This window comes from Myotis yumanensis, unplaced genomic scaffold (assembly GCF_028538775.1).
Source record: "Myotis yumanensis isolate MYYU_CA2020_CCGP unplaced genomic scaffold, mMyoYum1.0.hap1 SCAF_19, whole genome shotgun sequence".
In the NCBI taxonomy this organism is placed as follows: domain Eukaryota; kingdom Metazoa; phylum Chordata; class Mammalia; order Chiroptera; family Vespertilionidae; genus Myotis; species Myotis yumanensis.
This window is the reverse complement of record NW_027223770.1, coordinates 24,366,328-24,389,890: the sequence shown is the minus strand read 5'-3', so window position 1 is coordinate 24,389,890 and position 23,563 is coordinate 24,366,328. Positions and strand designations below refer to the sequence as shown.

General features: G+C 46.0%; 1 protein-coding gene across 2 annotated transcripts in view; it reads right to left on the bottom strand.

Moving 5' to 3' along the window:
- The window catches only part of ZNRF3 (zinc and ring finger 3), a 130,988-nt gene that overhangs the window by 35,871 nt on the left and 71,554 nt on the right, over positions 1–23,563 (bottom strand). For both annotated transcript variants that reach the window (XM_070399695.1, XM_070399694.1), the window contains exon 2: positions 14,753–14,878. In XM_070399695.1, the coding sequence (XP_070255796.1) occupies positions 14,753–14,878 (126 nt within the window). The remainder of the gene's footprint in view (positions 1–14,752; positions 14,879–23,563) is intronic.

Below are 23,563 nucleotides of genomic sequence, written 5' to 3'. Positions count from 1 at the left end.
TTATCATTCTTTGTATCTATAGCAGCGCATCTTCTAACATACTGAGTCCCTAAGAGCCTGGCCCAGGAAGCAAGATTTCTCTTCCTTTCTGGAATTCTTGGGACAACAGTAAATTATAAGCCAGACTTAATAGTAAGATACGTTTGTATAACCTTCTGTATGTTAGATGAAGATGAATTAAGGAGCGAACACAAACCAGAGAAAAGAGACACCCAAAAGAAAAAAATAGGGAACTTTACTTCATCAAGATTAAAAACTTTTGTTTTAATTTAATCAGAGTAAAAAGGGACCCATGAATAAAGACAATATTTGTAAATCAGATAACGCATTAATATATCAGATAAGGGATTAATATCCAGAATGTATAAAGGACTCCTACAACTCAACAAAAGAGCAAAACAACTCAATTAAAAAATGGGCAAAATACTTGAATAGTCTTTCTCCAAAGCAGATATACAAATTCTTTTTTTAAAAAGACTTATTTTTTAAAAATTTTTTTATTGATTTTTAAATACAGAGGAAGGGAGAGGGATAGAGAGAAATATGGATGAGAGAGAATCATCAATCAGCTGCCTCCTGCACACCCTCTACTGGGGATCAAGGCCACAACCTGGACATGAGCCCTGATCAGGAATCAAACTGGGGACCTCTTGGTTCATGGGTCGACACTCAACCACTGAGCCACACCATCCGGGCATCCACCCATTCTTGAAAGTTCAATTTCATCTCCTCTGTGAAGCCTTCCTGGCAAACACACTATTAGTCTAGGAAGACTTTTAGGAGAAAGTGATGTCTAAGCAAAGACCCAAAGGAGCCTGTACCGATTCTCTCCCCATGATGCCCCTGCAGGGTGGTTGGAACCCTATGGACACTCCAAAGCTGCTTGCTGAACATCAAGGCACCAGGCAACCAGGGCAAAGGAATGTCTGGATAGCTATAGTTCTAAGACATCAAGTAAATTTAACATCCTGTACATGTCCATACCTTAAATTACAAACCCTAGCCAATCCTATAAAATAAAAGCCTAATATGCTAAGTGTCCGACCGTTCGACCAGTCGCTATGACGTGCACTGACCACCAGCGGGTAGATCCTCCGACCAGTAGGTTAGCTTGCTGCTGGAGTCCAGCTGATCTGGACTAGGTGAGAGGGGCTGGACACGCCCTGGAGCCCTCCCGTGGCCTCTCCCCCGCCGGCCAATCTCCCACAGTCCCTCCCTGGTGCACCAGTGGGGTCCCTCGGTGGCTCTCCGACATCCCCCGAGGGGTCCCAGTTTGCAAGAGGGCGTAGGCCAGGCCGAGGGACCTCCAGTAACTAAATAAACATTCTTGGTTAACAAGGAAGATAAACTGGCCACCTAGATGAGCACAGACATAGAACCTGGACAAACAATAGAACTGAATTGGAGAATCAACTGCAAGTGGTAAGAGACCCCCAACTTCCCTAATCCTCTTATCATAGTTGCCAACAAAGATAATCGCTGGTGTAACTGATGAAAAACCAATAACCTTCTTCTGAATTAAATTTAAGTCAAGACCATCACCAATGTGCCCTCCACAGGCATGGATCTGAAGGAGACCCAGGCTTCTCCATGACCCTCCCCACTGGTTCTGACGCAGGAGCAGACAGACAGAAAACGATGCTCATTCCTTCAGCCTTGAAGAGCCATGTCCGAGTTAGATAAGCTTGATGCTGGGGAGCGAGAAAAATAAAACCCAAAAGGTTCAAGTGAATCAGAGCCCTATGCCCCTCTTTCCTAGTCTCTTCCACACAAGTGCCTGACCCTTAAATAAGCCAACGTAAACCATGCCACATGGATTTCTGCGTGTTAAGTTAGATAAGAATCTCAGGAGAGTTAAGTCAGAACATGGAATGAGCAAAGCCATCACCTCCAGGGTGAGCATAGCTGGTGACGGGCAAACTTGTCCTCAGAGGACTCCACACCCGGCCCGGTGCTCTCAAACATGTGGCCACAAGGTCCTAGCCCGACGCTCAATAGTCCAGGGTCTTCAAGTCCCACTAGTAAGAATACAGTTTGGAGCCAGTACTCTGCCCACCAAGTGGGACACAGTGGTGGTAACATTTCTGAATATAGAAGAATTGTACCATCCTCGTCTGGCCTTCCTCATCGTCTGAGCATACAAATGAGAGAGGTGCGATTTCAGATAGTTTTGTAGAAGGAAAGAAACAGAGTTTTTATACCAGCGGCAAATGAGCAGAACAGGAGGAGATGGAACCAAAGTACTACAAAAGTAGAGATTGGTAGCAATTTATCGAAGACGTATCTAATATGCTCTCTATCGTTCTGTAACCCCAAGGCAGAAACGAACATCTTAAGCTCCAAGCAAAGGGGCCAGGCTTGGCATCTAAAATGTACGCTCTTCAAAGGATATTCACCTCTTGATTCCAGCATCATCATGCAGCAGCCCTCCAAGGTCATTAAACCACTAATGCTTTCTCTCCGGTCAGGTGGGAGGTTTCATTCCTCTGCGTTACTCAACGAGCAAAAACAAACTTCAGATCTGGTGGGCAACTGCTCAGGCCTTCGTGGCCCTGGAGGAGAGAGCAGACGCCAGGCACCCTCACCACCCCCGCTCCCGGGACAGGAACAGTGCCACCTGCCTCCATCCCATTCTCTACTGGCCCAGAGGACGGGTCTCGCTGAGAAAATCGCACGTGACCTCCGGATCCCCCTACCTTCCCCGGTCCCGGTATCCTTCTTCCTTTCCCTTTCCCACCCCAAATGATGCCACCTCTTTATTCCTATAAGGGGCTGAGGTCTTGCTTGCTCTTTTCTTCAGTTTCAGAAAGGCTCCCAAACCCTCTCACCAACCTATAATCCCAACACCCATTTTAATCTGCAAGGGGGCGGGTGAGGCTCCTCGGCCAAGTGCACGCCTAGGTGTGCCTGCTCTGCGCATAGCCACAGGCTTTGCTGAAAGGTTATGTCTGTCTGTGAGGTTTCACAGCCTCACTCCGCAAAGGCCAGGTTTCCCTCCTGGCAAGCAAGGGTCAGAGGCCTGGCTCGGCGGAGCTGCTGACTGTGTGGCCGCCTGGGGCAGGCGGTGGCAGCGCTGGGAGGGAAAGGTTCCCTTTGAAGCACATGGCGCGAAGAGCTTCCCAGTGACCATGGAAACAGGCGCAGTGGGTTCCCAGCCTGAGAACCAGGGACAGCAGCCGTGATTCAAACACAAAACACACACACAGGGTCTGAAAACCGGAGCCAGGAGGGGCCGGGGTGAGGGGCAGGCGGCCCAGGCTGGCAGGAACTGAGCGGCTCCCTGGTAGGAAAATCCGGCCAATGAAGCTGAGCAGGTTCACAGGGTTCCCTTTTCATTCCCGGGGCTTTCTTCTCGCTCCCGTCACTGCCCCTCGGGTCCTATTCAGCACCTCATCAGATCAGTAGAGCCGGGCTTTTGGCTGGCCTGCTGGCGGCAGGGCCTGGAACCAGGCGGGAGGTGATCAAAGGAGCCGCCAGTGCAGCCGCCACCCTCCTCCCCTCCTCCCCGCCCGCCCGCCGCCTGCGCCTGCCTGCTCACCCTCCTCGGAGGAGGCCCTGCCAAGGTGATCCAGTGGAAGCCACTGGGGGAGGGCAGGGAAGAGTGGCACTTTTATGTCTGCCTTTCTGTCAGAAGAGACACAAAGCACAGCTTGAACGGAGACACTCCACTAGCAGGTCAGAACTCCCTCTTTCTGGGACATCTCTGTTCTGAAACCAAGCAACGGGGAAGCCACCTAGTCTGGCCTGCTGGGGGTACCTCGGATGCCAAGAGCCTAGGCCCAAAGACTAACATCCCTGTCTTAAGCTCCCCCCAGGTTCTCGTTCATAGCTGCCCACCTCCAAACCCTCACACCCAGAAAGTTATCGGTGCTCATGCGCCCCATTTCTCCAAGGTCCCGATTGAAAGAGAAGAAAGCTATCTGGAATCCCCCCCCCCGCCCCCCCCCCCCCCCGCAAGGAAGAGGAAGTGATGTGATTAGAGTCTGCTAAGGAGGAGAGATCTTCCACTTACTGATGAGTATCTTTTCTCTCCGTCGGACTGAATCAAAGCCCAACAGTGTCCTGTTGGGCACAGGGCCAGGACCAGTGAGAGCACCGAGCCCACCCCTCAGCCCGGCCTCACTGCCACCGTGGAGCAGGGCAGGCTCTGACCTTGACCAGCGTCTCTTGAAGAAGGCAGTGTTTGGACAGGCCTGTAATTCGAGAAGCCCATTAGGTGCGTTCTCCCTTTCTTACCTTTGTTGGGCTGCCAAAATATTTACTTGACTTCTTAACTCTAAATCTCTGAAACACACCTGCATTGCCTAAAACAGGCAATTTTCTTATTTTCTTGTATTCACAGAAGAGAGCCCAACCTCAGCAAAGATGACAATAGCACAGAAGGATAAGGAGGGTGGGGGCCTGGTAAGAGCTGTGGCTTTATAGAATACAACCACTTCTTAAGAGATGGGTGTATACTGCATTCGTCTCTTTTGGGGGGCAAGGAGGGGAGGGGGGAAGAAGGGGGAGTTTGCAGGGCAGTGAGGACAGTTGAAAGCAATTCCCACAGGTAATCTTTCTGCAAAACAAACTGATTCTATCTTGACCTTTGGAAGAGTCCATTTCCATGCCAAGTAAAAATTCTGTGTGGTAGCCAACTGCATTTATTTATTTTAACACAATCATGATGTAAAAGCCACTGCCCTGTAATATCAGCAGAGTAAAGGCTCTATCATAGGAAAAATGGGTGCTTAAACAACAAACAGTATTTGCAGGATTTTAGGTGGAGTTCAGATGATATAAATGACCAGAAACAACTGTAAAAAAAAAAAAAATTTTCCCCCTTTCTCGGTGCTTCTGACATCATGAAAAGCTGGGAAAACAGTCTCGGGTCTAGGAAGCCTGAAGCCACTGCACAACCATGTCCCCCTGCACGTGCACCTATCAGCTCCCGTTTCTGCCAGGAGCTTCCTGAAGCTCACACATGCCAAGCTGAGTGGCCCCAAGTCAGACTTCCCAGACACGCTCTGGTTTGTGGGGAGAACTCAACGAAAGGTCCCTGCACTGCCTGTGGGTGCTGTTCTTAGGAGCACAGCATCCTGGTCAATGGCCCTCACCCCCAAAGCCACCGAGACACCCTTCTGAGAAGAAGGGCCTGGCCATCAGTTGAGGGAATTCATTTTAGTCAGGTGCTCATCAGCAAACCTTTGCAGGAAAAATTATGTTGGCTCTTTCAGATCTTGGCTGTTGTAAATAATGTTACTATAAACACAGGGGTGCATATATTCTTCTGATGGGTATTTCAGGATTCTTAGGGTATTATTCCCACAAGTGGGATGGCTGGGTCAAAAGGCAGTTCCAGATGTAATTTTTTGAGGAAACCACATACTGTTTTGTACAGTGGCTGCACCAATCTACCTTTCCACCAACAGTGCACTAGGGTTCCCTGTCTCCACAACCCCGCCAGCACTTGTTTGTTGATTTACAGATGGCAGCCATTCTGGCAGGTGTGAGGTGATATCTCACTGTGGTTTTAATTTGCATCTCTCTAGTGATAACTGATGTTGAGCAATTTTTCATATGTCTAAAGTCCATCTGAATATCCTCTTTTGAGAAGTGTCTACTCAGGTCCTTTGGCCATTTTTCAATTGAATTGTCTTCTTGGTGTTAAACTGCACAAGTTCTTTGTATACTTTGGAAATTAACCCCTTATCAGATGTATCCTTGGCAAATATGTTCTCCCATACAGTGGATTCCCTGTGCAAATGCCCATCAGTAGATGAGTGGATTAAAAAGCTGTGGTACAGCCCTAGCCGGTTTGGCTAAGTGGATAGAACGTCGGCCTGCGGGACTAAAGGGTCCTGGGTTCGATTCCAGTCAAGGGCACATGCCCGAGTTACAGGCTCGAGCCCCAGTGGGGGACGTGCAGGAGGCAGCCAATCAATGATTCTCTCTCAATATTGATGTTTCTATCTCTCCCTCTCCCTTCCTCTCTGAAATCAATATATATATATATATATATATATATATATATATATATATATATATAAAAAGCTGTGGTACATTTACACAATGGAATACTATGCAGCTATAAAAAAGAGGGATCTCTTACCCTTTGGGTCAGCATGGATGGACCTGGAGATTATTATGCTAAGTGAAATAAGCCAGTCAGAGAAAGATAAATACCTTTCATATTGGTTTAAAAAACACAATGCTAACAGTCAGTTAGCATTATTTTTGTGAAAAATGGTTCACTCTTACTTCACTGGTGGTAGGGTAAACTGAGGGAACTTTCCTATAAAGCAATTTATAACTGTTGACATCAAGAATCACAATAAAGTTCATATCCTTCGATTTTTAATTTCCTAAAAATATTACCATAGGGAATAATTCAAAAAGAAAAAAGATACCCAGAAAGCCCATCCTACATAAAGAAAGGTTTCAGTTTGGCTTATTTGTTAATATTGAACCCTGGGGGCAGTGGTCAACTAAATTATTTGATTGTCATATTTTGCAGCCATTCAATTATAGATTATGAAATATCATCCAATTGGTAAAATGAGTAGCATATGTTATTAAGTTTGAAAAGGCAGAATAGGCCCTGGCTGGGAAGCTCAGGTGTTTAGAGAATCGTCCTGGTACGCCAAGGTTGCGGGGTTTGATCCCTGGTCAGGGCACATACAGGAATCAATCAATGAATGCATAAATCAGAACAACAAATTGATGTTTCTCTCTCTCTCTCTCTCCCTTCCTCTCTCTAAAATCAAAGTAGACATTTATACCTTCATAATAATTACATTAGAAATGTGGTCCAGGGAAGATGACTGGAAGGGTATAAACTAGCCGTGGGCAAACTACAGCCCGCGGGCCGGATCCGGCACATTTGAAATGAATAAAACTAAAAAAAAAAAAAAGACCGTACCCTTTTATGTAATGATGTTTACTTTGAATTTATATTAGTTCACACAAACACTCCATCCATGCTTTTGTTCCGGCCCTACGGTCCAGTTTAAGAACCCATTGTGGCCCTCGAGTCAAAAAGTTTGCCCACCCCTGGTATAAACCAAACGGATATTACTTGGGTTAATGGTGTAGAATTAAAGGCGGTGTTTTCCTTCTGTTTTCAAATTCTCCATAATTCATTGTTTTGTGCAACAAATACTTACTGAGTGCCTGCTATATGTGTTAGGTACTGTTCTTGGTACTAGAAATGTAAGAATAGTGGTAAAAACTATTATATTGCTTATACACTTAAAAAAAGTGGGTATCCCTTTCAAATCAGGGGTTATAAAAATGTGAAGATTCCTATCAATTGAAACTTCTAAAAAAGGGAAAAAAGAAAATAACTCATTTAAAAAACAACAACCTACTATGTACAAATGAAAAAGAAAGCTTTTGAAGCTAAACACTTTGAAATTCTATTTCTAAAAAGCAAGCCAAGGTAACAAAAGTTCCTTGCATGTTCCACATTCTTCCCCCTGAGGTTCATTTAAGAGCTGATACATTTGTGAAAACCTATCGGCAACAGGTTAATGTGTAAGAGTGAAAGCCAAGTGCCTTTGCACATCCCAAAAGATTGGTACTTTTTTTTTTTTTTTTTGCCACATTCTTAAGGCTGACTGGAACTTTATTTTATCCAGCAGTGCTTAGGACAATTGGAATGTGTTGAAGTGCTTTTATTATTTTTATGACTAGCAAAAATGATGGAGAATTTAAAGTATTTCAGTATCCCAAAGGAATTGTTTAGACGGCCTCAAACTTAAAACAGAGCACAAAAAGCATTAGTCAGAACACAGAGCCCAGTGTCGGATTTGGAAAACAAGATCACCAAAGCAGAAGGGTACCTTTTATCAAATAAAATATGGGGCTTTTTGGAAAGGAAACAAATACAGGAGACAGAACAAGGAAAAGAAATCACATTTGTCTGCAGTCGGAGAGGATCTTGTGACCAAGGAGAGCACACAGGATCTTGCCGGTGTACCCACTCTTCCTGCTTCTGCACCCAGTGGGAATCTCAGCCCAGCCTGGGGGTGTGCCACTCTCACATACAAGTGCAACTCAAGTCCTTTAAAAGGTGCTGTGGTCCAACCTCAGGTGCTCCAGGGGCTTGGTAGACAACGAACCAATTAATTACACAGTTACTGTCAAGGCAGCCCCCAAAGTCTGAAATGCCCATGGACATGGCCAGAAACGCACTCAAGGGACAGCCCACTGTCGCTCACTTGGGTTAATTCATGCACGTGGCCAGGTGTGCGCAGGGCTCCTCTGTCTGAAGCAGAGATAAGATGGAACTTCGGGGCTTGTCTTTAGGTATGAGATTCGAGACTGGTACTGTCCGTATTACAATGACCTAATATGCTAGGTTCTAACTCCTTTCATATTTTAAAAAGGTCGCTCAATGGTAGACAGGGCCATTAGCTATTTTTGGTGGGCTTTCCCCTGGCCTGTCACAGCATGCCTCGTTTCCTGGACAGCCGCACTTGTGGCCCTTACTCTGTTGAGAGCCTGGTTCAATCGGTGGGGACAATGGCCAGAAGGAATGTTGTGGGCCAGGCTTCCCTCAGTCCAGAGAGGTGAGCCAGCAGCCTGTGCTCCTTCAGTTGGCAGAAATTATTTGTCCTACTCACTCTATCTTAAAAATTCCCTTAAGTCTCTCAGTGGATTTCAAATACTGGTTTTGGTTAGCCTTTTATAGCTGAAAATGTCTCAGATCTAATAAAAATATTTTTTAAAAAGCATTGTGCTAAATGTAGCTTTTTAACCAAGAGGTTCCTGGAAGATTTAGGTGTAGGGGAGAAAGGCATCTAATGAAAAGTTTGTGACTTTCAAATCAGACACATGGCCTTAGGAGAAAACTGGTATTCCCTACGGCTTTCCTTTTTCCATTTGTATCATGCCAATCTTTTCCTCCTGATCTGATTTCTCCTGAGTTCCTTTCCTGCTTTCCTTTTTAACCAAATATGGGGAGTATTTACCCAAGTGCTCCTTAAAATAAATCTGAAGAGCCTTCCAAACTTCCTCTCCAACAAGAAATCCACCTCAGCTCACCTTAGAAAAAGGGTTTCCATCTGTTTAGCAGCAGTATGTTTACAGAGGGGAGGAAATTGCTATTTATTGATTATCCACACATTCGTTCCAAGAACTTAACATACATTAGTGATCACACTATCGTTACAGAGGGGGACAGAGAGAAATGAAAGCAAAGAGAGACTAATTGGCCCAAAGTTACCAAAATAGAAGAATTACCATTTGCATCTAGGCCCTAGGACTCCAAGATCTGGGCTCATTGCACTACTCACGTGAAAACACGAACATGCTCTGACACTGATCATGCATTTCAACAGAACGTACCACAGAGGATGCCACGAGCCTGCCATATACAGGAGGGCAGTGGGGCAGAGAAGGGAATGAAGGAGGAAAGAAGTGGGGTTTAAGGTTTCCTTAGGAAGATAAAACTTGTATGTCATGGTAAGACAGACTTTCTCAACTGAGACAGATAATTCTTTGTTGTGAGGGGCTGCCCTGTGTTGAGCAGTATCCCTGGCCTCTACCTACTAGATGCCAGTAGCACCCCCACCACCTCCTGGATATTTTTGTCTGAAGACCAAAAATGTCTCTCTCCAGATGCTGCCAAATGTGCCCTGGGCCTGGAGCGGGGGGGGGGGGGGGGGGGGGGGGGGGGGGCAGGAGGAGACGGGGACCAACACGCCACCACTGCATTTCTCTACCATTTTTAAGTGAATAGTTCAGCAGCATTAAGTACATTCATGCTGTTGTGCAACCACCACTACCATCCATCTCCAGAACTTTTTCATCTTCCTCAAATGAAACTTTATTCCCATTAAACACTAACTCCGCCCTCCCCAACACACAAGGCCCTGGCAGCCACCAGTCTATTTTCTGTCTCTGTGGATGGACTCCTTAAGCAATGCCACTTTGGATGCTAAAAGAAACTGAGGAGTAATGAGGTAGGTAGAGAGAAGGAAGAGAGGACCCTGGTCAATAAGAGTTGCTACGTTATTTAATGCTTTCAGTTGTGCCCAAAACCACCACCAACACTTGACATGCACTAGCTCCTTTAGGTGCTGTTCTCATCAAAGAGGCAGAACCGTGCAGAGGGGTTAAGTGGCTGCCCGGGGTCACACGGCTTAAAGGGCCGGAAGTGAGGTTTTCGCTCAGGTTAGTTTGATGTCTAAACCCAAGCGGTAACCGTTACGTGTTCCCTTCTCCTCACAACCACCCTGGAAAAATAAAATTCCTCTGACTCTGTTTTCTGTCTTCCAGTCATTCTGGTTACGAGAGTCTTTATTCATTCTTTGGGAAGAAGTTACCAAGACATTTTGAGAGCTGGATGTGGGCTGATGAAGTGAAAATGAACATAAGGGTTCAATTCTCTGTCAACCCCTCATCCCTGGCTTTCCTGCTGCTCATCAGAAGAGCCAGGATTTCAAACCAGCTCGCCTGTCTATACATTTCACACTTGCCTAAATGGTGAAAACAGAAAAAGGCCAGATGAAGGGACTGGGACGTCTTGAAGGCAAACACGAGGTGTCCTTGACAATGTCATTGACTTGGGCCTCATCAAAGCATTTAAAAGAATTGATGGCTGGGCCCCCTTCTGTTCCTGAAAACATCCAGCAGCAAAAGGTAACCTGATCCTCCCCCTCTCCAACTAGCCTCGCTGCCTCGGCCAAGCGAGCATTTCCAAACTGGAGGGCCTCTATGGCACCCGTGCTTCTGTCAGAAACCTTCAGTGGCTCCCAGCTACCTAGGGGAGGAAGGCTCCTTAATCTAAAGACTCTTCTTTCCCCAGCAACTTTCGATGCCCCTTGTAGAACTTCTTGCTCCCTTTCTCTCTGCCCTGTTCCTGGAGAACATTCCCACATCTCACCCTGTCACACGAGCACCTCTCTGTACGATCCACCGGCCCCTCTAGCCCGGTGGACTCACTTCTCTCTGTTTGTGCCAGGGATTGGCCCTCAGTCCAGGGCAAGAGGATCTGTCTCTTCAGAGCACACTGATGAGGTAGTAGAACAGTCTTTATCTCGGATCTCAGCTTAGCTTCTTGGGAGATTTCAATCCTATGTTATGTAAACAGCATCTCTGGGACTCGATTTCTAAACTGCAAAATGGGAATGTGGACACAATCTCAGAGCTAGTCTGACAATGAAAGGAGACACACTGCATATAACACTCTTAGCTCAGGGCGAACAGCCAACCCATGATGGCTGCTTTTACCCCCTCATCGGGCATTTACCCTGAGCCAGGCTCTGTGTTAGGTGCTCCACAAACATCTCACAGAAGCCTCATCACATTGACAAAAACCACATAAGCCCCAACGAGAAGAGTAAGGCCCCAGAGCTGAATGACCTTTCCAAGGTCGCTCAGCCAAAGCTGGATCTCTGAGACTTAAAACTCCCTGCCTTGTCTTTTCATGAACTTCCTCACCGTCCTGGAAAGAGCCCGGTCCACACCTGTTGACTATCCTGTCTTTCAAAATCCTCCCTAAGACTCCAAAGTGGGGGTGTGAAGGTGTGTGTGTGGGGTGGGGGGGATACTCTGCCTCGATTTATGAAATCTGGGCCAGTGGGCTTTGTTAGAAACTCTAGCAGATTTTGTGTGTTCCCTGCCATGACTCTCCGCGAGGCTGGCGGGTCATAGAAACAGGCTCCTGCGCTTTGGGGGTGGTTTAAGAGTCTTACTTTCAATAGCAAGCTGCTTGGAAATGTCAACTTTATTCTATTTCCATTTCCTAGGACTTAAATTGTCACAGGTAACGAAGTCTGTCTTTCAATGCTGCAATTAGAATCTCCCCAAACTAGAATAGTAAGGGAAGGTTTTAAATACGATACAGAGGCTCAAAATATTAAAAGAGCGAGGAGCCTAGAAGAGCCTCACCACATTCAGTGAAAAAGAGGCCCCAAAAAGCTAAGATTTGCCCCAGGCCTGGGGCGGGACCGGGGGGGGGGGTCACCCCAACTCTGCCTCCCTAGCTGATCCTACTGTCTGTCCCACCTCCTACAGAATCAAAAAGATGATGAGGAAGGGATCATAAATCACTTTTTTTCTCCCGATTTTACAGTGTTCTTTTCTGAGGAGTTCAAAAGCGCCCAGTAATAAACCAAGGTGATGAGTTTACGTCTTTTGCTTTTAAAATGAAAACTTTATTTGAACTCCTGGAGAGGCATTTATTTTTTTTTTTTTTAAATTTAGGACATTCCTCTCTTGTTCCAACTTTTCGCCTCATGGCATTTTCTGTGGGCGGGTGGGTAATGAGGGTGGGTGATGGGGGAGGGAGAGGGGTTTGTGCCTGTCCCTCCCCTGTTCTCCCACCGGCTTTTCCGAATGCCTCAAAGACATTCTCCCTTCTATGGTTCTAACAAGTCTCAACATCCAGGCAGAGAAGTCCCTCCCCCCACCCCCACACTGACTTGGCTATTTCTCCTTTGGTGCCTCTCTCCACTGCCCACCGCCTCGCCATAGCCACTAAGAGCAAAGAAATCACAGAAAGGCCGCGCCATCTGCAGGAGATCAGGCGGCCACTGAGGGCCACTTGGCTTTTCTTCACCCTAGTCGTCTCTCGCCACTGCCCTTGGGGGATCAGAAAAAGACGCCAAACAGTTAGCAAAGGTAATAAAGCTGAGAATAACTACACTTTAAGAAGAAGATGAAAAAGAGAGGGAGGGGGAAAGAGAAAGGGAGAAATTAAGATGCCTGCCTTTTCGCACCTCCTACACCAATCCCGGTTTGAAACAAATGTGAAACTGTCTTGCCCAAGCATTTTTGCTAATGGTTTTATTCAGGTGTTAAGCCAAATTTCAGTAACTAACCACATGTAAATACCGTCTGGCCACCGTACAACCTTTCTAAACAGAAACAGGGTGTCTGTGTGGGGTGAGGGAGGCCTGTTGCTTGTAAGCAGGTAGAACCGCACGCTTAGCTTCTGGTTCCCTGCATTCAATAAATATTTGGTGAATGAATAAACCCAAGAAGTACTTAATGATTCGATATCCATCTGGGTTTTTATTCCCCCTGGCTTCGCAGGCCAGCGGGCCAAACCTTACAAGACTCTCCAAGTAAAATCACTACAGGGTTGTTCTAGGTACAGGAGGAAACAATGGGAGAAGAAGGGGGTGTCCCTGGGAGTCCAGTTCCACCCCATTTACAGACACAACAAACATGAAGGTGGAGTCCCACCAAACTGGGGCAAAGAAATTACAACAAGCTGCCGAGACCCGCACAGCAGCAGCTCGAGTAGAGGAGAAAATATTCTATTCGGAGGACACTGCCTACAAGGAAAGCACTGTTCCTGCAGCCTTTGGATGTAGCTGGCATTCCTCCTAGGAAAACATTAAAATATTCTCAAGGCGGGGGGCCGGGCCGGGGCGGGGGGGGGGGGGGGGGGTCACTGTTCTCCTAGCATCATTAAGCAGTTCTGGCCAACTATGTAAATGAACAAGTATCAGGGCCTGGGCCGCCTAAAACACCTCAATTCAACTTTGTGAACTACAAACCAAACAGATAACTCCTGTGCCTGCTTGTCTGTTTTTCCCTATAAAGGGGCAAAATCACAGATGGGACCCATGAGACATTCCGGAAGAAACTGGTTGGGATATCTTTAAGGCAGGGAAAGGCGCCCTCCCAAGTATCCTGCATGGGTATGGAAGCCATCTCTTCTGCGTGGATCTCCCAAGAAATCCTCAGGAGCCCAGGAACCAGGACCGTCCCCCCCCCCCCCCCCCCCCCCCCCTTCCCAGCTATCTCCCCTTAGGACCTAGAACAGCAGCTTCTGAGAATATAAAAAATATCCAGGCAATAACACTATCCTTAGGAGATACCACGCTTCCTCCAATCAAAATTCTAATAACTTTCTCCAAACCTTTCCCTTGCACAGAATGATCCAGTTTAAAACAGGTTGTTACCTGTCATATTTTAAGATCACTGATGAGCGGTTTTCCAAAATAAATTTATTTCTATCTTATCCTGCAGTCAGAGGTAATGCTGATATTCTTGGCTTAAAAAAAAAAAAAAAAAAAAAAAGAGGCTTTTTTAGTCCTTCTAAATAGGATGACAACAGCCAATGGCAGGCAGAGAACATGTTTTGAGAGCTTATTCTGTGCGAGACGCTTGCATCTCATCTCCCCTCCTAACCATCCCATGAGGTAAGTTCTAATACAGGAGCATAATTGCTGTCTGCCATTCTGAAACCAAAAAAGCTCTAAGACCCAAAAGTTTTTCCATAGCTTACTTGGCAGCAAAACTTAATGGACCTGAACTCATTTGGGAGGCGAAGCTGCCCTGACTTAACACGAGGCTATTTCGATTTTAGTTAACCCACTAATGTGACTATCCATAAAGTTTGCTACACAAATATGAGTGTATATGACACCTTAATACCTTCCTAAAACCTCAAAGTCTCAGAACTCTGAAACATCTGGCCCCAAGGATATAAGATCAGGTATGGTGAATCTCTATTATCAACCCATTTCACAGATACGGAACTGAGAGTCCTTGAGGGGAAGTGACTTGCCTAAGGCTACCAAGTGGACAAGAGGGGGAGCTGACGGGGGCTGTCCGTCTCCATCAGAGTCCGAGCTGGTAGTACCACGGTGGGCAGCCCCGACACATGTCTTAGGGCTCCACCCACTCGACGCCATCTGGGAACGAGCACTATGCCAGCAAGGATTTTCTCTGAACCAACTATTTTGAGGAACGGAGGAAATGGCAGCGTGGAGAACACCCATCAGAAGGAGAGCGATTCGGAGGAACTTACCTTGCCCAGGACGGTGAGGCATGGTTTCGGGTCCAATTCTGGCTGTTCCAGCTTCACCACTCCCACCCAGCCGTATTCATACAAGTCCTCTTCGTCATTGTTATTACATAGGCCCAGTGGGTGCATCTAAGAAACAAAAGGCAGAGAAAACTTCAATACACAGGCTGCAGGTATGACTGACGCACATTTCTCAGACATGTATTTCTCAAACTCCACAGTCAAAAGTACCTCAAAACTTAAAATTAAATGGCAGGGGGGTGGGGGGGCGCACGCATTTTTCAACCCACAGGGAATCCTGTCTCAGCACAATGAGCTGAGCACTGGGGAGAAAACAACGGAGCCACTATAAATATACTAGAAGCCCGATGCACGAAATTGGTGTAAGAGTCAGCCTTCCTTCCCCTGGCTGCTGGCACTGACTTCCCTCCGGCATCCAGGACCTGGGCTTCCCTCTGGCCACTGGCAGGCACCCGGGACCCGGGCTTCCCTCGCAGCCTGGCTTCATCCAGAAGGTCAGCCGGAAGGACATCCAGTCTAACTAGCATATTATACTTTTATTATTATAGATTTTATGGATGCTTTCTCACTGTTTTGTACACAGTGGTCACCCAAGGTGGACACCACCCTATGGGATGTAGGGAAAAATAGCATAGCGCCCATGCAAATGCCCATCTAATTTGCTGTGCGATACCATAACATTGAGTAGCAGTTACAAATGAGACTAGCTAGGTTAGTATCCAAGACTATTTGGCCTCTAGTCCTTAACAGCGCAGCACTGACTTCAACTTCTGCAAGAGGAGCTGGAAACACATTCACGAATGTATGGAGAGACCACTAGAAACGTGGCAGAATCTCCAGGAGAATGGACAGGCTGTTCCTGGGAAACAGATTACATTCTTTAAAGCTTTTTCAGAATTTACAAAGCACAGAAATCAAAGATAGGTAGAGGAACATGATCCAATTTTTGCTGGTAAAAGCACAGTCCACGGAAACCTGAAAACAGAACAATCCTAGGGTTTGCACTCAGAGATCTATCACTCAGTTGAATCAGGCCCTAGAATCCCTAATAACAAGTTGAGAAGACAAAATCCTCATAGATAAACATAATTAATCAAGACGTTAATGAGCCTAGTACAGTGCCAGGCTCCATAAATAACTGGGAGAAATCCGTCTACCTTTATAGCATATTAGAGATACAAGAAACCTAAAAACCCACGGTGGCAGACAGAGTAATGGCCCCGATGTCCTAATCACGGCCTAATCGCTGTGAATATGTTACCTTACGTGGCATAAGAGACTTTATATTTATAGATGTGAGTAAGTTTGAGGTGGGGATGTTATCCGGGATTAACGGGGTGGGTCCAATGCAGTCACAAGGGTCCTTCATGGACACAGGGAGGAGATGGAGCAATGGGTTTGAAGATGAAGGAGGGAGCCATGAGTCAAGGAATGCCGGCAGTGGACCTCCAGAAGCTGAAAAGGACAGGAAATGGGTTCTGCCTAGAGCTTCCGGAAGGAACATTGCCCTGCCAACCCATTTTTGACTTCAGACCTCCGGAACAGCGAGAGAATAAATTTGTGTTGCTTTAAACCACTAAGTGGTAGTAACTTGTTATAGCAGCAGATAGGAAGGTAATATACCCTCCTTAATCCCCACTCCTTTTACAGATGAGAATATATAAGTTCAGGAGAAGTCGTTTTGCCAAGACAACACAGCCAGCAGATGGCTGTACCCAGAGGTGACCTAGGTCTTGGATTCACGGTCCAGTGCCTTCTCACTTTACCTGCTTAACTGAATTGTCCCTTCCTCTGAGCGCTGGTCATCTCACTGGGGAGAAAAGGCTAAGTAATAACATCTTCATTTTAAAAAGCTGCCCACCAGCTCTAAATCCTGTGGCGTCAGAGTGCAACACGAGCTTAGTGCAGGAAGCTAGGGTTGCTAGAATGTTCGGGGAGGCTTTGTGCAACTGCTGAGCCTTGCTTGAGCTGAACTTCCAAGGGAGAGTTGACTGGTCAGGGAAAAATGAGAGACGGCAGGCGGTCACTCCCAGCCTGGGCGGAGAAGCTAAGGGCTTGAGGGCGAAGAGAAATGAGAGCAGCCGGATGAGTATGGACAGCCACAGTCTACACCAGGAAGGAAAGAGATGGGCTAGATGACTAAATAGGAATTTAAACACCAAGACGATAGCATCGATTCTTCAGTAGAAAAATGGCACATGGAAAACAGCATATTTTAGGCAGATGGTGACACACCTCTGGCAGCACTGTCCTTGGACTCTAGAGGCACCAATGAGTGGAGTGCAGCTCAGAGAAGAAAGATCCTGGGCAATTCAATGGAACAACAAGGAGGATGCCAAGCTCGTGAGGCAGATGAGCACAGGGTGCTACAAGGGGTGTCCAACTGCTGTCTGTATGAGCCGTGGGGCCTCCAGTTTCTGCGTGAGTCCTGAGGCGTAAAGAGAATGCCCAAAGGACCAATGAGGGTTCTGCATGCGGTGGATGGCACCGCCTTCCCACCAGCTGCCCCTGAAGAACCAGCCCACTCTAGAATGTTCAAAGGTTATTAAGTGACGAGCAGCTTGAAATGTAGACCTCACAGTGGGGAGAGGGTGGGTGAGGGTGGTAAGCGAAGCGTACCCACAGCTCAGTCACCTCTGACCTCCACTCAAGTCAGCATCCTGAAACCCTGGGTCAAGTCTTGTCCATGGCAACCATCCACACTTGTTGACCCTTCTCTACAGTATTCCATGATAGCTGAGGTCTGGCCACGTGATTTGGAGGTTTCCAGATGGATAGTTGCATTTTGTTACTTACACATGTATGGGGTTTGGCCAATACTCAAGAGCTGGGTTGGGGAGCAGAGATATCATGCACTCTATGACCTTGTATTTATATCAAAGAAGCCAGACACAAAAGATCATGTATTATATGATTTCACTGCTATGAAATATCCAGAATAGACAAATCCAGCAAGTTGGTGTTTGTTGAGGTGGGGGGGGAGGGAGGAGGGAATGGGGAGGAAGGACTGTTTTGGGGTGAAATCAGTTGATGGTGATGGTTGCAGAACACTGCTAATGTACTCAATGCCTCTGCACTGTATACCTTAAAATGGTTGAAATGGTGAATTTTAGATCAACTTTACCATAATTAAAAAGGTTGTAAAAAGTGTCCCTAGAGTTTCCTCAGAGATGACTGCCCTCAGCTCACAGGGGAATCCAGAGCCTAAGCCGATTACCGCAGCCCGTCTGGAGATGGGCTCCTGCAGAAGACTAGCCCTGTAAGATGAAAAACAGGTTCCTGTATGAGTGTGAGAAAGACTTCAGAGAGACCCAGGATTCACATTTATAAATGAAAGGTCTGCAGAGGCCTAAGGTTTAAAAAAAACAAAAGGTTTTTAACCTTTATTAAAACCAGCATTTCCTACCCTTTGATTATAAGCCCATTTGGTGTTTAATATGGTCACACTGTTTCACGGCACAGGCTTTGAGAAATGCATACACGCATGACAGAATAAACCTAAAGCAAATATGACTCAAATGCTGAACACCCATGACACAAAGAATAAGGGATAAAGTGAAAGAGACGAGGGACAGCTGAGGCTGGGAGGGGGGGCAGGATGTGGAGAAGGGAGAGAGGAGGATCAGGAACAGAAACCGAGGGCGGCAGAAGCAGAAGGCAAAGCCGAGAACTGACACTTTCAAGCCATAGTGAGGAGGAAGTGGGTCTGACCAGGTCGGAGGCTCATGCTGTGGAAAGCAAAACCCAGGGTCACATTCAAGAGCGTGTCCCTGGGTATCCAGAAACCTGAACGCCGTAAGCCTCAAGCACACCTACTGGTCCCCTCGGGTCTAGCAGGCCTGGTGCCCTGGCTGCACTTCATGGCGGGCCCTCTGCCCTCCTCAGCAGTCTCGCCCTCCATTCTCCTCCAAGACGCCCCTATCGAATCTTCCACTGACACTGGGGTGACTGTTAGCAGCTCAAAATGTCAGTCCTGTCAAGGGTGTTGACTTCTGAGCAGAGATCAAAGACTTGAAAACCAAAAGGAATTTTTCTAAAGTGCCAGTGGGTGTGATTGATTGGCGTCGGTTGTTTATTTTCCCATGGAGGGCAAAGAGGCCACCAAAATAAAATCACATCTCAGAGGATCGAAACTCCACCTCACACTCTCCACCACCTTCCCAGCTCCACTTTGGAGTTCCTTCTCTCCCGAGTTCCTTATTCCAGTTTCCATGCCCAGGTGCCCAAACTACTGGTCCTGTTAATATCATCTCAACCATGTTTTAAGTGTAACTGACCTCTTCACTCATGCGCCAAATATTGAGTAATTCAGGTCTCTGTCAGCTCGCCCTGATGGCAATATCAGCTTCTGGAACTGCCCACTACCCCAGGCCGCCAACCATTTACACCCTGGAGTTCTCTTTTCCCAAGGGCTCCAAGTCATGAGTGTATCAGAATGTTTATAGGGAAGCACAAGTAGCCATAACTTGAAAACATTCCTCTGTGAACTGATCTGTCTCAAAGGATGGAATAGTCGAGGCAAAGTCATAAAATGCAAATGGATAAAAACCGATCTGGGGAAAATGAAGGAGGGGATGGCTTTCCAGTTAACTGAGCATCTACTATGCTACTATATTTATATATTGTATTTAATCCTTTTAGTAGCCTCTTCCAAACTGTTGGGACAGCCGATGATATAATGACTAGACCAAGTAAATAAGCTGCAAACTAGAATTGCAAATCAGCCACTGATGCAGAGTGTAATGGAGTCCACAAAAGTCCTATTAGTCAAAAACAGGATTCTACTCAAAACCGATGGCAACCAGTCTAGTGAAGGATTAAAGAAGAAGGAATCCACACAGGAGTTTCCACTGAGAATGGTCAAAGGATTAACACAGAACTTTGGAAAAAGTGAGAGTCCTCGAATATTTTTGGAAAAATGACTTTTGATGATCCTGTAACTGAAGTCAAACACAAGAAGGATGCCACATCCATACTCCCATACAATTTTGCTGAAAATATCCCAACACTGCCGAAATGGGGTTCATTCTTCATTTATTCTCAGAAATCAGTACAAAGCAATTATAATTTAACTTATTAAATTAAAATGTAAACTATCATTTTCAGTTTCATTTTTCAAGGTAAAGCCCTAATCAAACCTTTTCCCCACTACGTACCAAGAAATATTAGCCCCTAATCTAAAAAGATCCCGAAGTCCTTTTCTGGAAAATAATCATATAGATCGATAATGAGGACTTCCTACATATGGAGTGCATATACTCTCCTGAAGATTCGATTAGATGTTGCTTTCACACGGTCACTCCCAACAGTTGTTACATAAAAACCAGATAGTTAATTCAAACATGTTGACATCAGCCGATGACATACAGGCAGTGACTACATATAAGATCTGTGTGCACTTCTGAATATGTAATCATTCCAAATGAACCTTAGGATACTTCCATGAATGATGTTCAAGCATGTTAACTGTGAAATTAATGTGGTACATGATGAACACTTAAAAATTATAGGTATTTGACCTTATTTTCTTAAAATGTTTCACTGTATGGGGTTTACCTGATCAGATGTTTGAAATTTAAGAAGTTCTTGTCTTAATATTTTTTAAGAAGGTTAAAACTGGTTGAACTGTGTATAAGAACTCAGGGACGTCAAAAAGAACTACTAATGAAAATAGAAAGGAAAATCAAATAAACTTGAAAATCTAGAATGGAATTTGAGAAAGACTCCACTGGACAGAGAACACTGAAGAAAGGGAAGGACGGCTGGAAATGAGAAGACAAGCAAAATCCTGGGACAGATCCACAGAACAACAACACAAGTACTTAACGAGAAACAATTGAAGGGCAACGATGTAACAGGGAAAAATGTCCTGTGTTCTATCGTTGGCCTTATGCTATCCGAACTTGGAGATGCTTCATGTCCTTGCCTAAGTCAACTAACTGAAGGGAAATGCCCAGTGGGTTCTTTCTTTATCAGGAGGTTTGACACTATCGTGAAGCTGCGGCTCCTACTCTCTTCCTCTGTGATTTTGTTCCAAAGAGTGTTCCAGAATGAAAAGAGAAAGAGCTGGAATCATACAACTTCGTGCTTAAAACTCCTGCCTCTGATGAGGCACATCTCCTTGGGCAGATGATTCAGTTCCTATAAACCTTGATTTTCCCATCTGTAATACAGGGACCATAGTATCTGACTCAACAGGGTGCTGCTGTAAGGATTAAATGCGATAACATATGTAATCATAGTAGCACAGCAGACGCTCAATCAGTGGGAAAGCCTTCTCCTCCTTCACTTTCTCTAGACTTGTCACGTTTGCTTTTCTTTATGGCTTTGCCTAGAATACTCTGTCCTTCGAGACCAGTTTAAATGTCACCCCTTCTATGGAGTTTTCTTGAATGCACCAATATAGCTAGTTGTTCTTTCCACCACGATGTCCCCAAACGCTCTGTTTGGTGCTTACCACAGTTTTGTCAGCCTCCCCTCTAAGATGGGCACCTGCTTCTAGAACAGCGGTTCTCAACCTGTGGGTCGCGACCCCTTTGGGGGTCGAACGACCCTTTCACAGGGGTCGCCTAAGACCATCAGAAAACACATATATAATTACATATTGTTTTTGTGATGAATCACTATGCTTTAATTATGTTCAATTTGTAACCATGAAATTGGGGGTCACCACAACATGAGGAACTGTATTAAAGGGTCACGGCACTAGGAAGGGTGAGAACCACTGTTCCAGAAGGACAGTGTTTCTCAGAGGTCCTCTTATACCCCACCCACCCCGAGCCTTACGCCCAACAGTTGCTCAGTGAATGACTGCTGGGTGAGCAGCCTTTAGCCTGGAGGCAGGCCTGCTGCCCTGCCCCGTGCTTTGTTTTTGGTAAGCCACTCAGATCTCTGCTCAGCTAAATGAGGAACCAGGGTAAACAGGTCAAGATTAATTAAACTGCTGCATGAACTTCAAAAGACCCAGCTCTTATAGTCATTGATGACGGGAGTCACCAAAGACATTCCTGAGACAAAAAAAAAAAAAAAAAAAAAAGACTTATTGGCGATGGCACAGGAGCAAAGGCAAGCAGAGAGAGGCAGCTTATGCCTTCTACATGCAGAGGACACCGCTCAGCTGCCTTTACTCAGGCCGCTCATGACAGCCCTTTATAAGGGCAGTGGAGAAGGGGGGGAAAATAGAGGATGTCCCGCACTAAAATGCAAAACCTCAAATTTTCCCTCCAATGTCTGATCTTGGAAGCTGCTGTTGGCTTCAGAAAAACCAACAACAAGAGAATAAACCAAAGACGAGGGAGGCATGGGACCCAGGGCACAGGAAATCCAACAAAGAAGAGCCATTGAGGGAATTCCCAGGATGTAGGCCATGGGAATCCCAGGGACGGCTACACAACCATCTTCTGGGTGACCAGTCCCGATGGGACCACAGCAATCAGGGCTGCAGGAGAGGCAAAACCAACCAACCAACCAACAACAATAACCTGAGTCATTACCCAGTGGGTTTTACAGTTCTGAGAAGAATATTACGGTCCTGAACAAGAACGTGAAATGTGATAGTTATATAGCAAACTATAGTAAACTAGAGTAACGTGGGGGGGGAGACAATTATTAACTCCAAAAAAACACACACAAAGTTACACCAGAATTGCAAGCCATCATCAGGGTATGGCCTGTGTGACCCAGTTAGTTGAGAAGAGTGACAACCATAATAATGTAAACCCTGATCTAAGCAATAATCGTGATGTAACTATAATGCAAAAATGTAGAGATGGGCAGTAGGGAGGAAAGGAAAGGGGTGGGAGAGAATAAGAGAACAAAATCTTCACCCTTCACAGTAGGAAGTCAAAAAAGTTTTTCATGGACTAAAAATATGAAGCAGTAGTATATGCATGTTATTTCGAAATCACTCACAGAAATTCAGAAATATTCAAAGGTGACTAGCAATCAGGAATGGCCAAGGGTGGAATGGAGGAACATTCTTTTTCATAAGCCATGAAGTACTCTTTGCCTTTTCATAAACACATACATGCATTATTTTGACTAAAAAATGTTATATGTACTACTGAACAGAAGCCCTTTTCTCCAGGTGTTCCAGCAGATTCTCTGGGTCCTGCGGGAAAGCATCCTGTTAGGCCACAGAGAGACCCCACAGGCTCCCTGCAGAAGACAGTGGACACTTGGAGGGGGTCTCCGTCTGGGGTGGCTGCTTTGGGGGCCATCCAGGATCCGGGCTAGGGATGGCTGGGAACACAGCACGGGGATCACTCCAGGAGACACACTGTGAGGAAGAACCAGCAGCCTTCACCACCCCCACAACCGAAAATAACTCTCAGGTGGCACCCGAGGGCGATGAGGAGGTGGGCGTTACAGAGATGGCAGACACAGTAACCAGGGTGACACTTCTGAGATGCCGCGATTCTCTCCCAGGCACAGGCGGGTACTGTAACCTTCAGGAGAGGCACTGGGCATCCTACTTGCATTTCCTCCAATAAGGAGCAAAACGCTAACAACAAGCAGTGCATATACCTGGCATCTGTGCCAGGTACCGAACATCTGGTTTTATGTTGATGAACGTGGACCGACTTCAGATTTCTCTGCCCCCAAAGAGGTCGACGCTCATGGTTTCAACTGTTTTCCTAATGGACCAAAAAAAAAAAAAAAAAAAAAATCCACGGGAATTTCAAAGCCAAAGGACTATGTCAGACAAGGTTAAATATCTGAAGAAACAGAGCTATGTTCTCTTGAGTACGGGACATCAAGCCAAGCTTTGAAACCAAGACCAGCTCTTTAAGA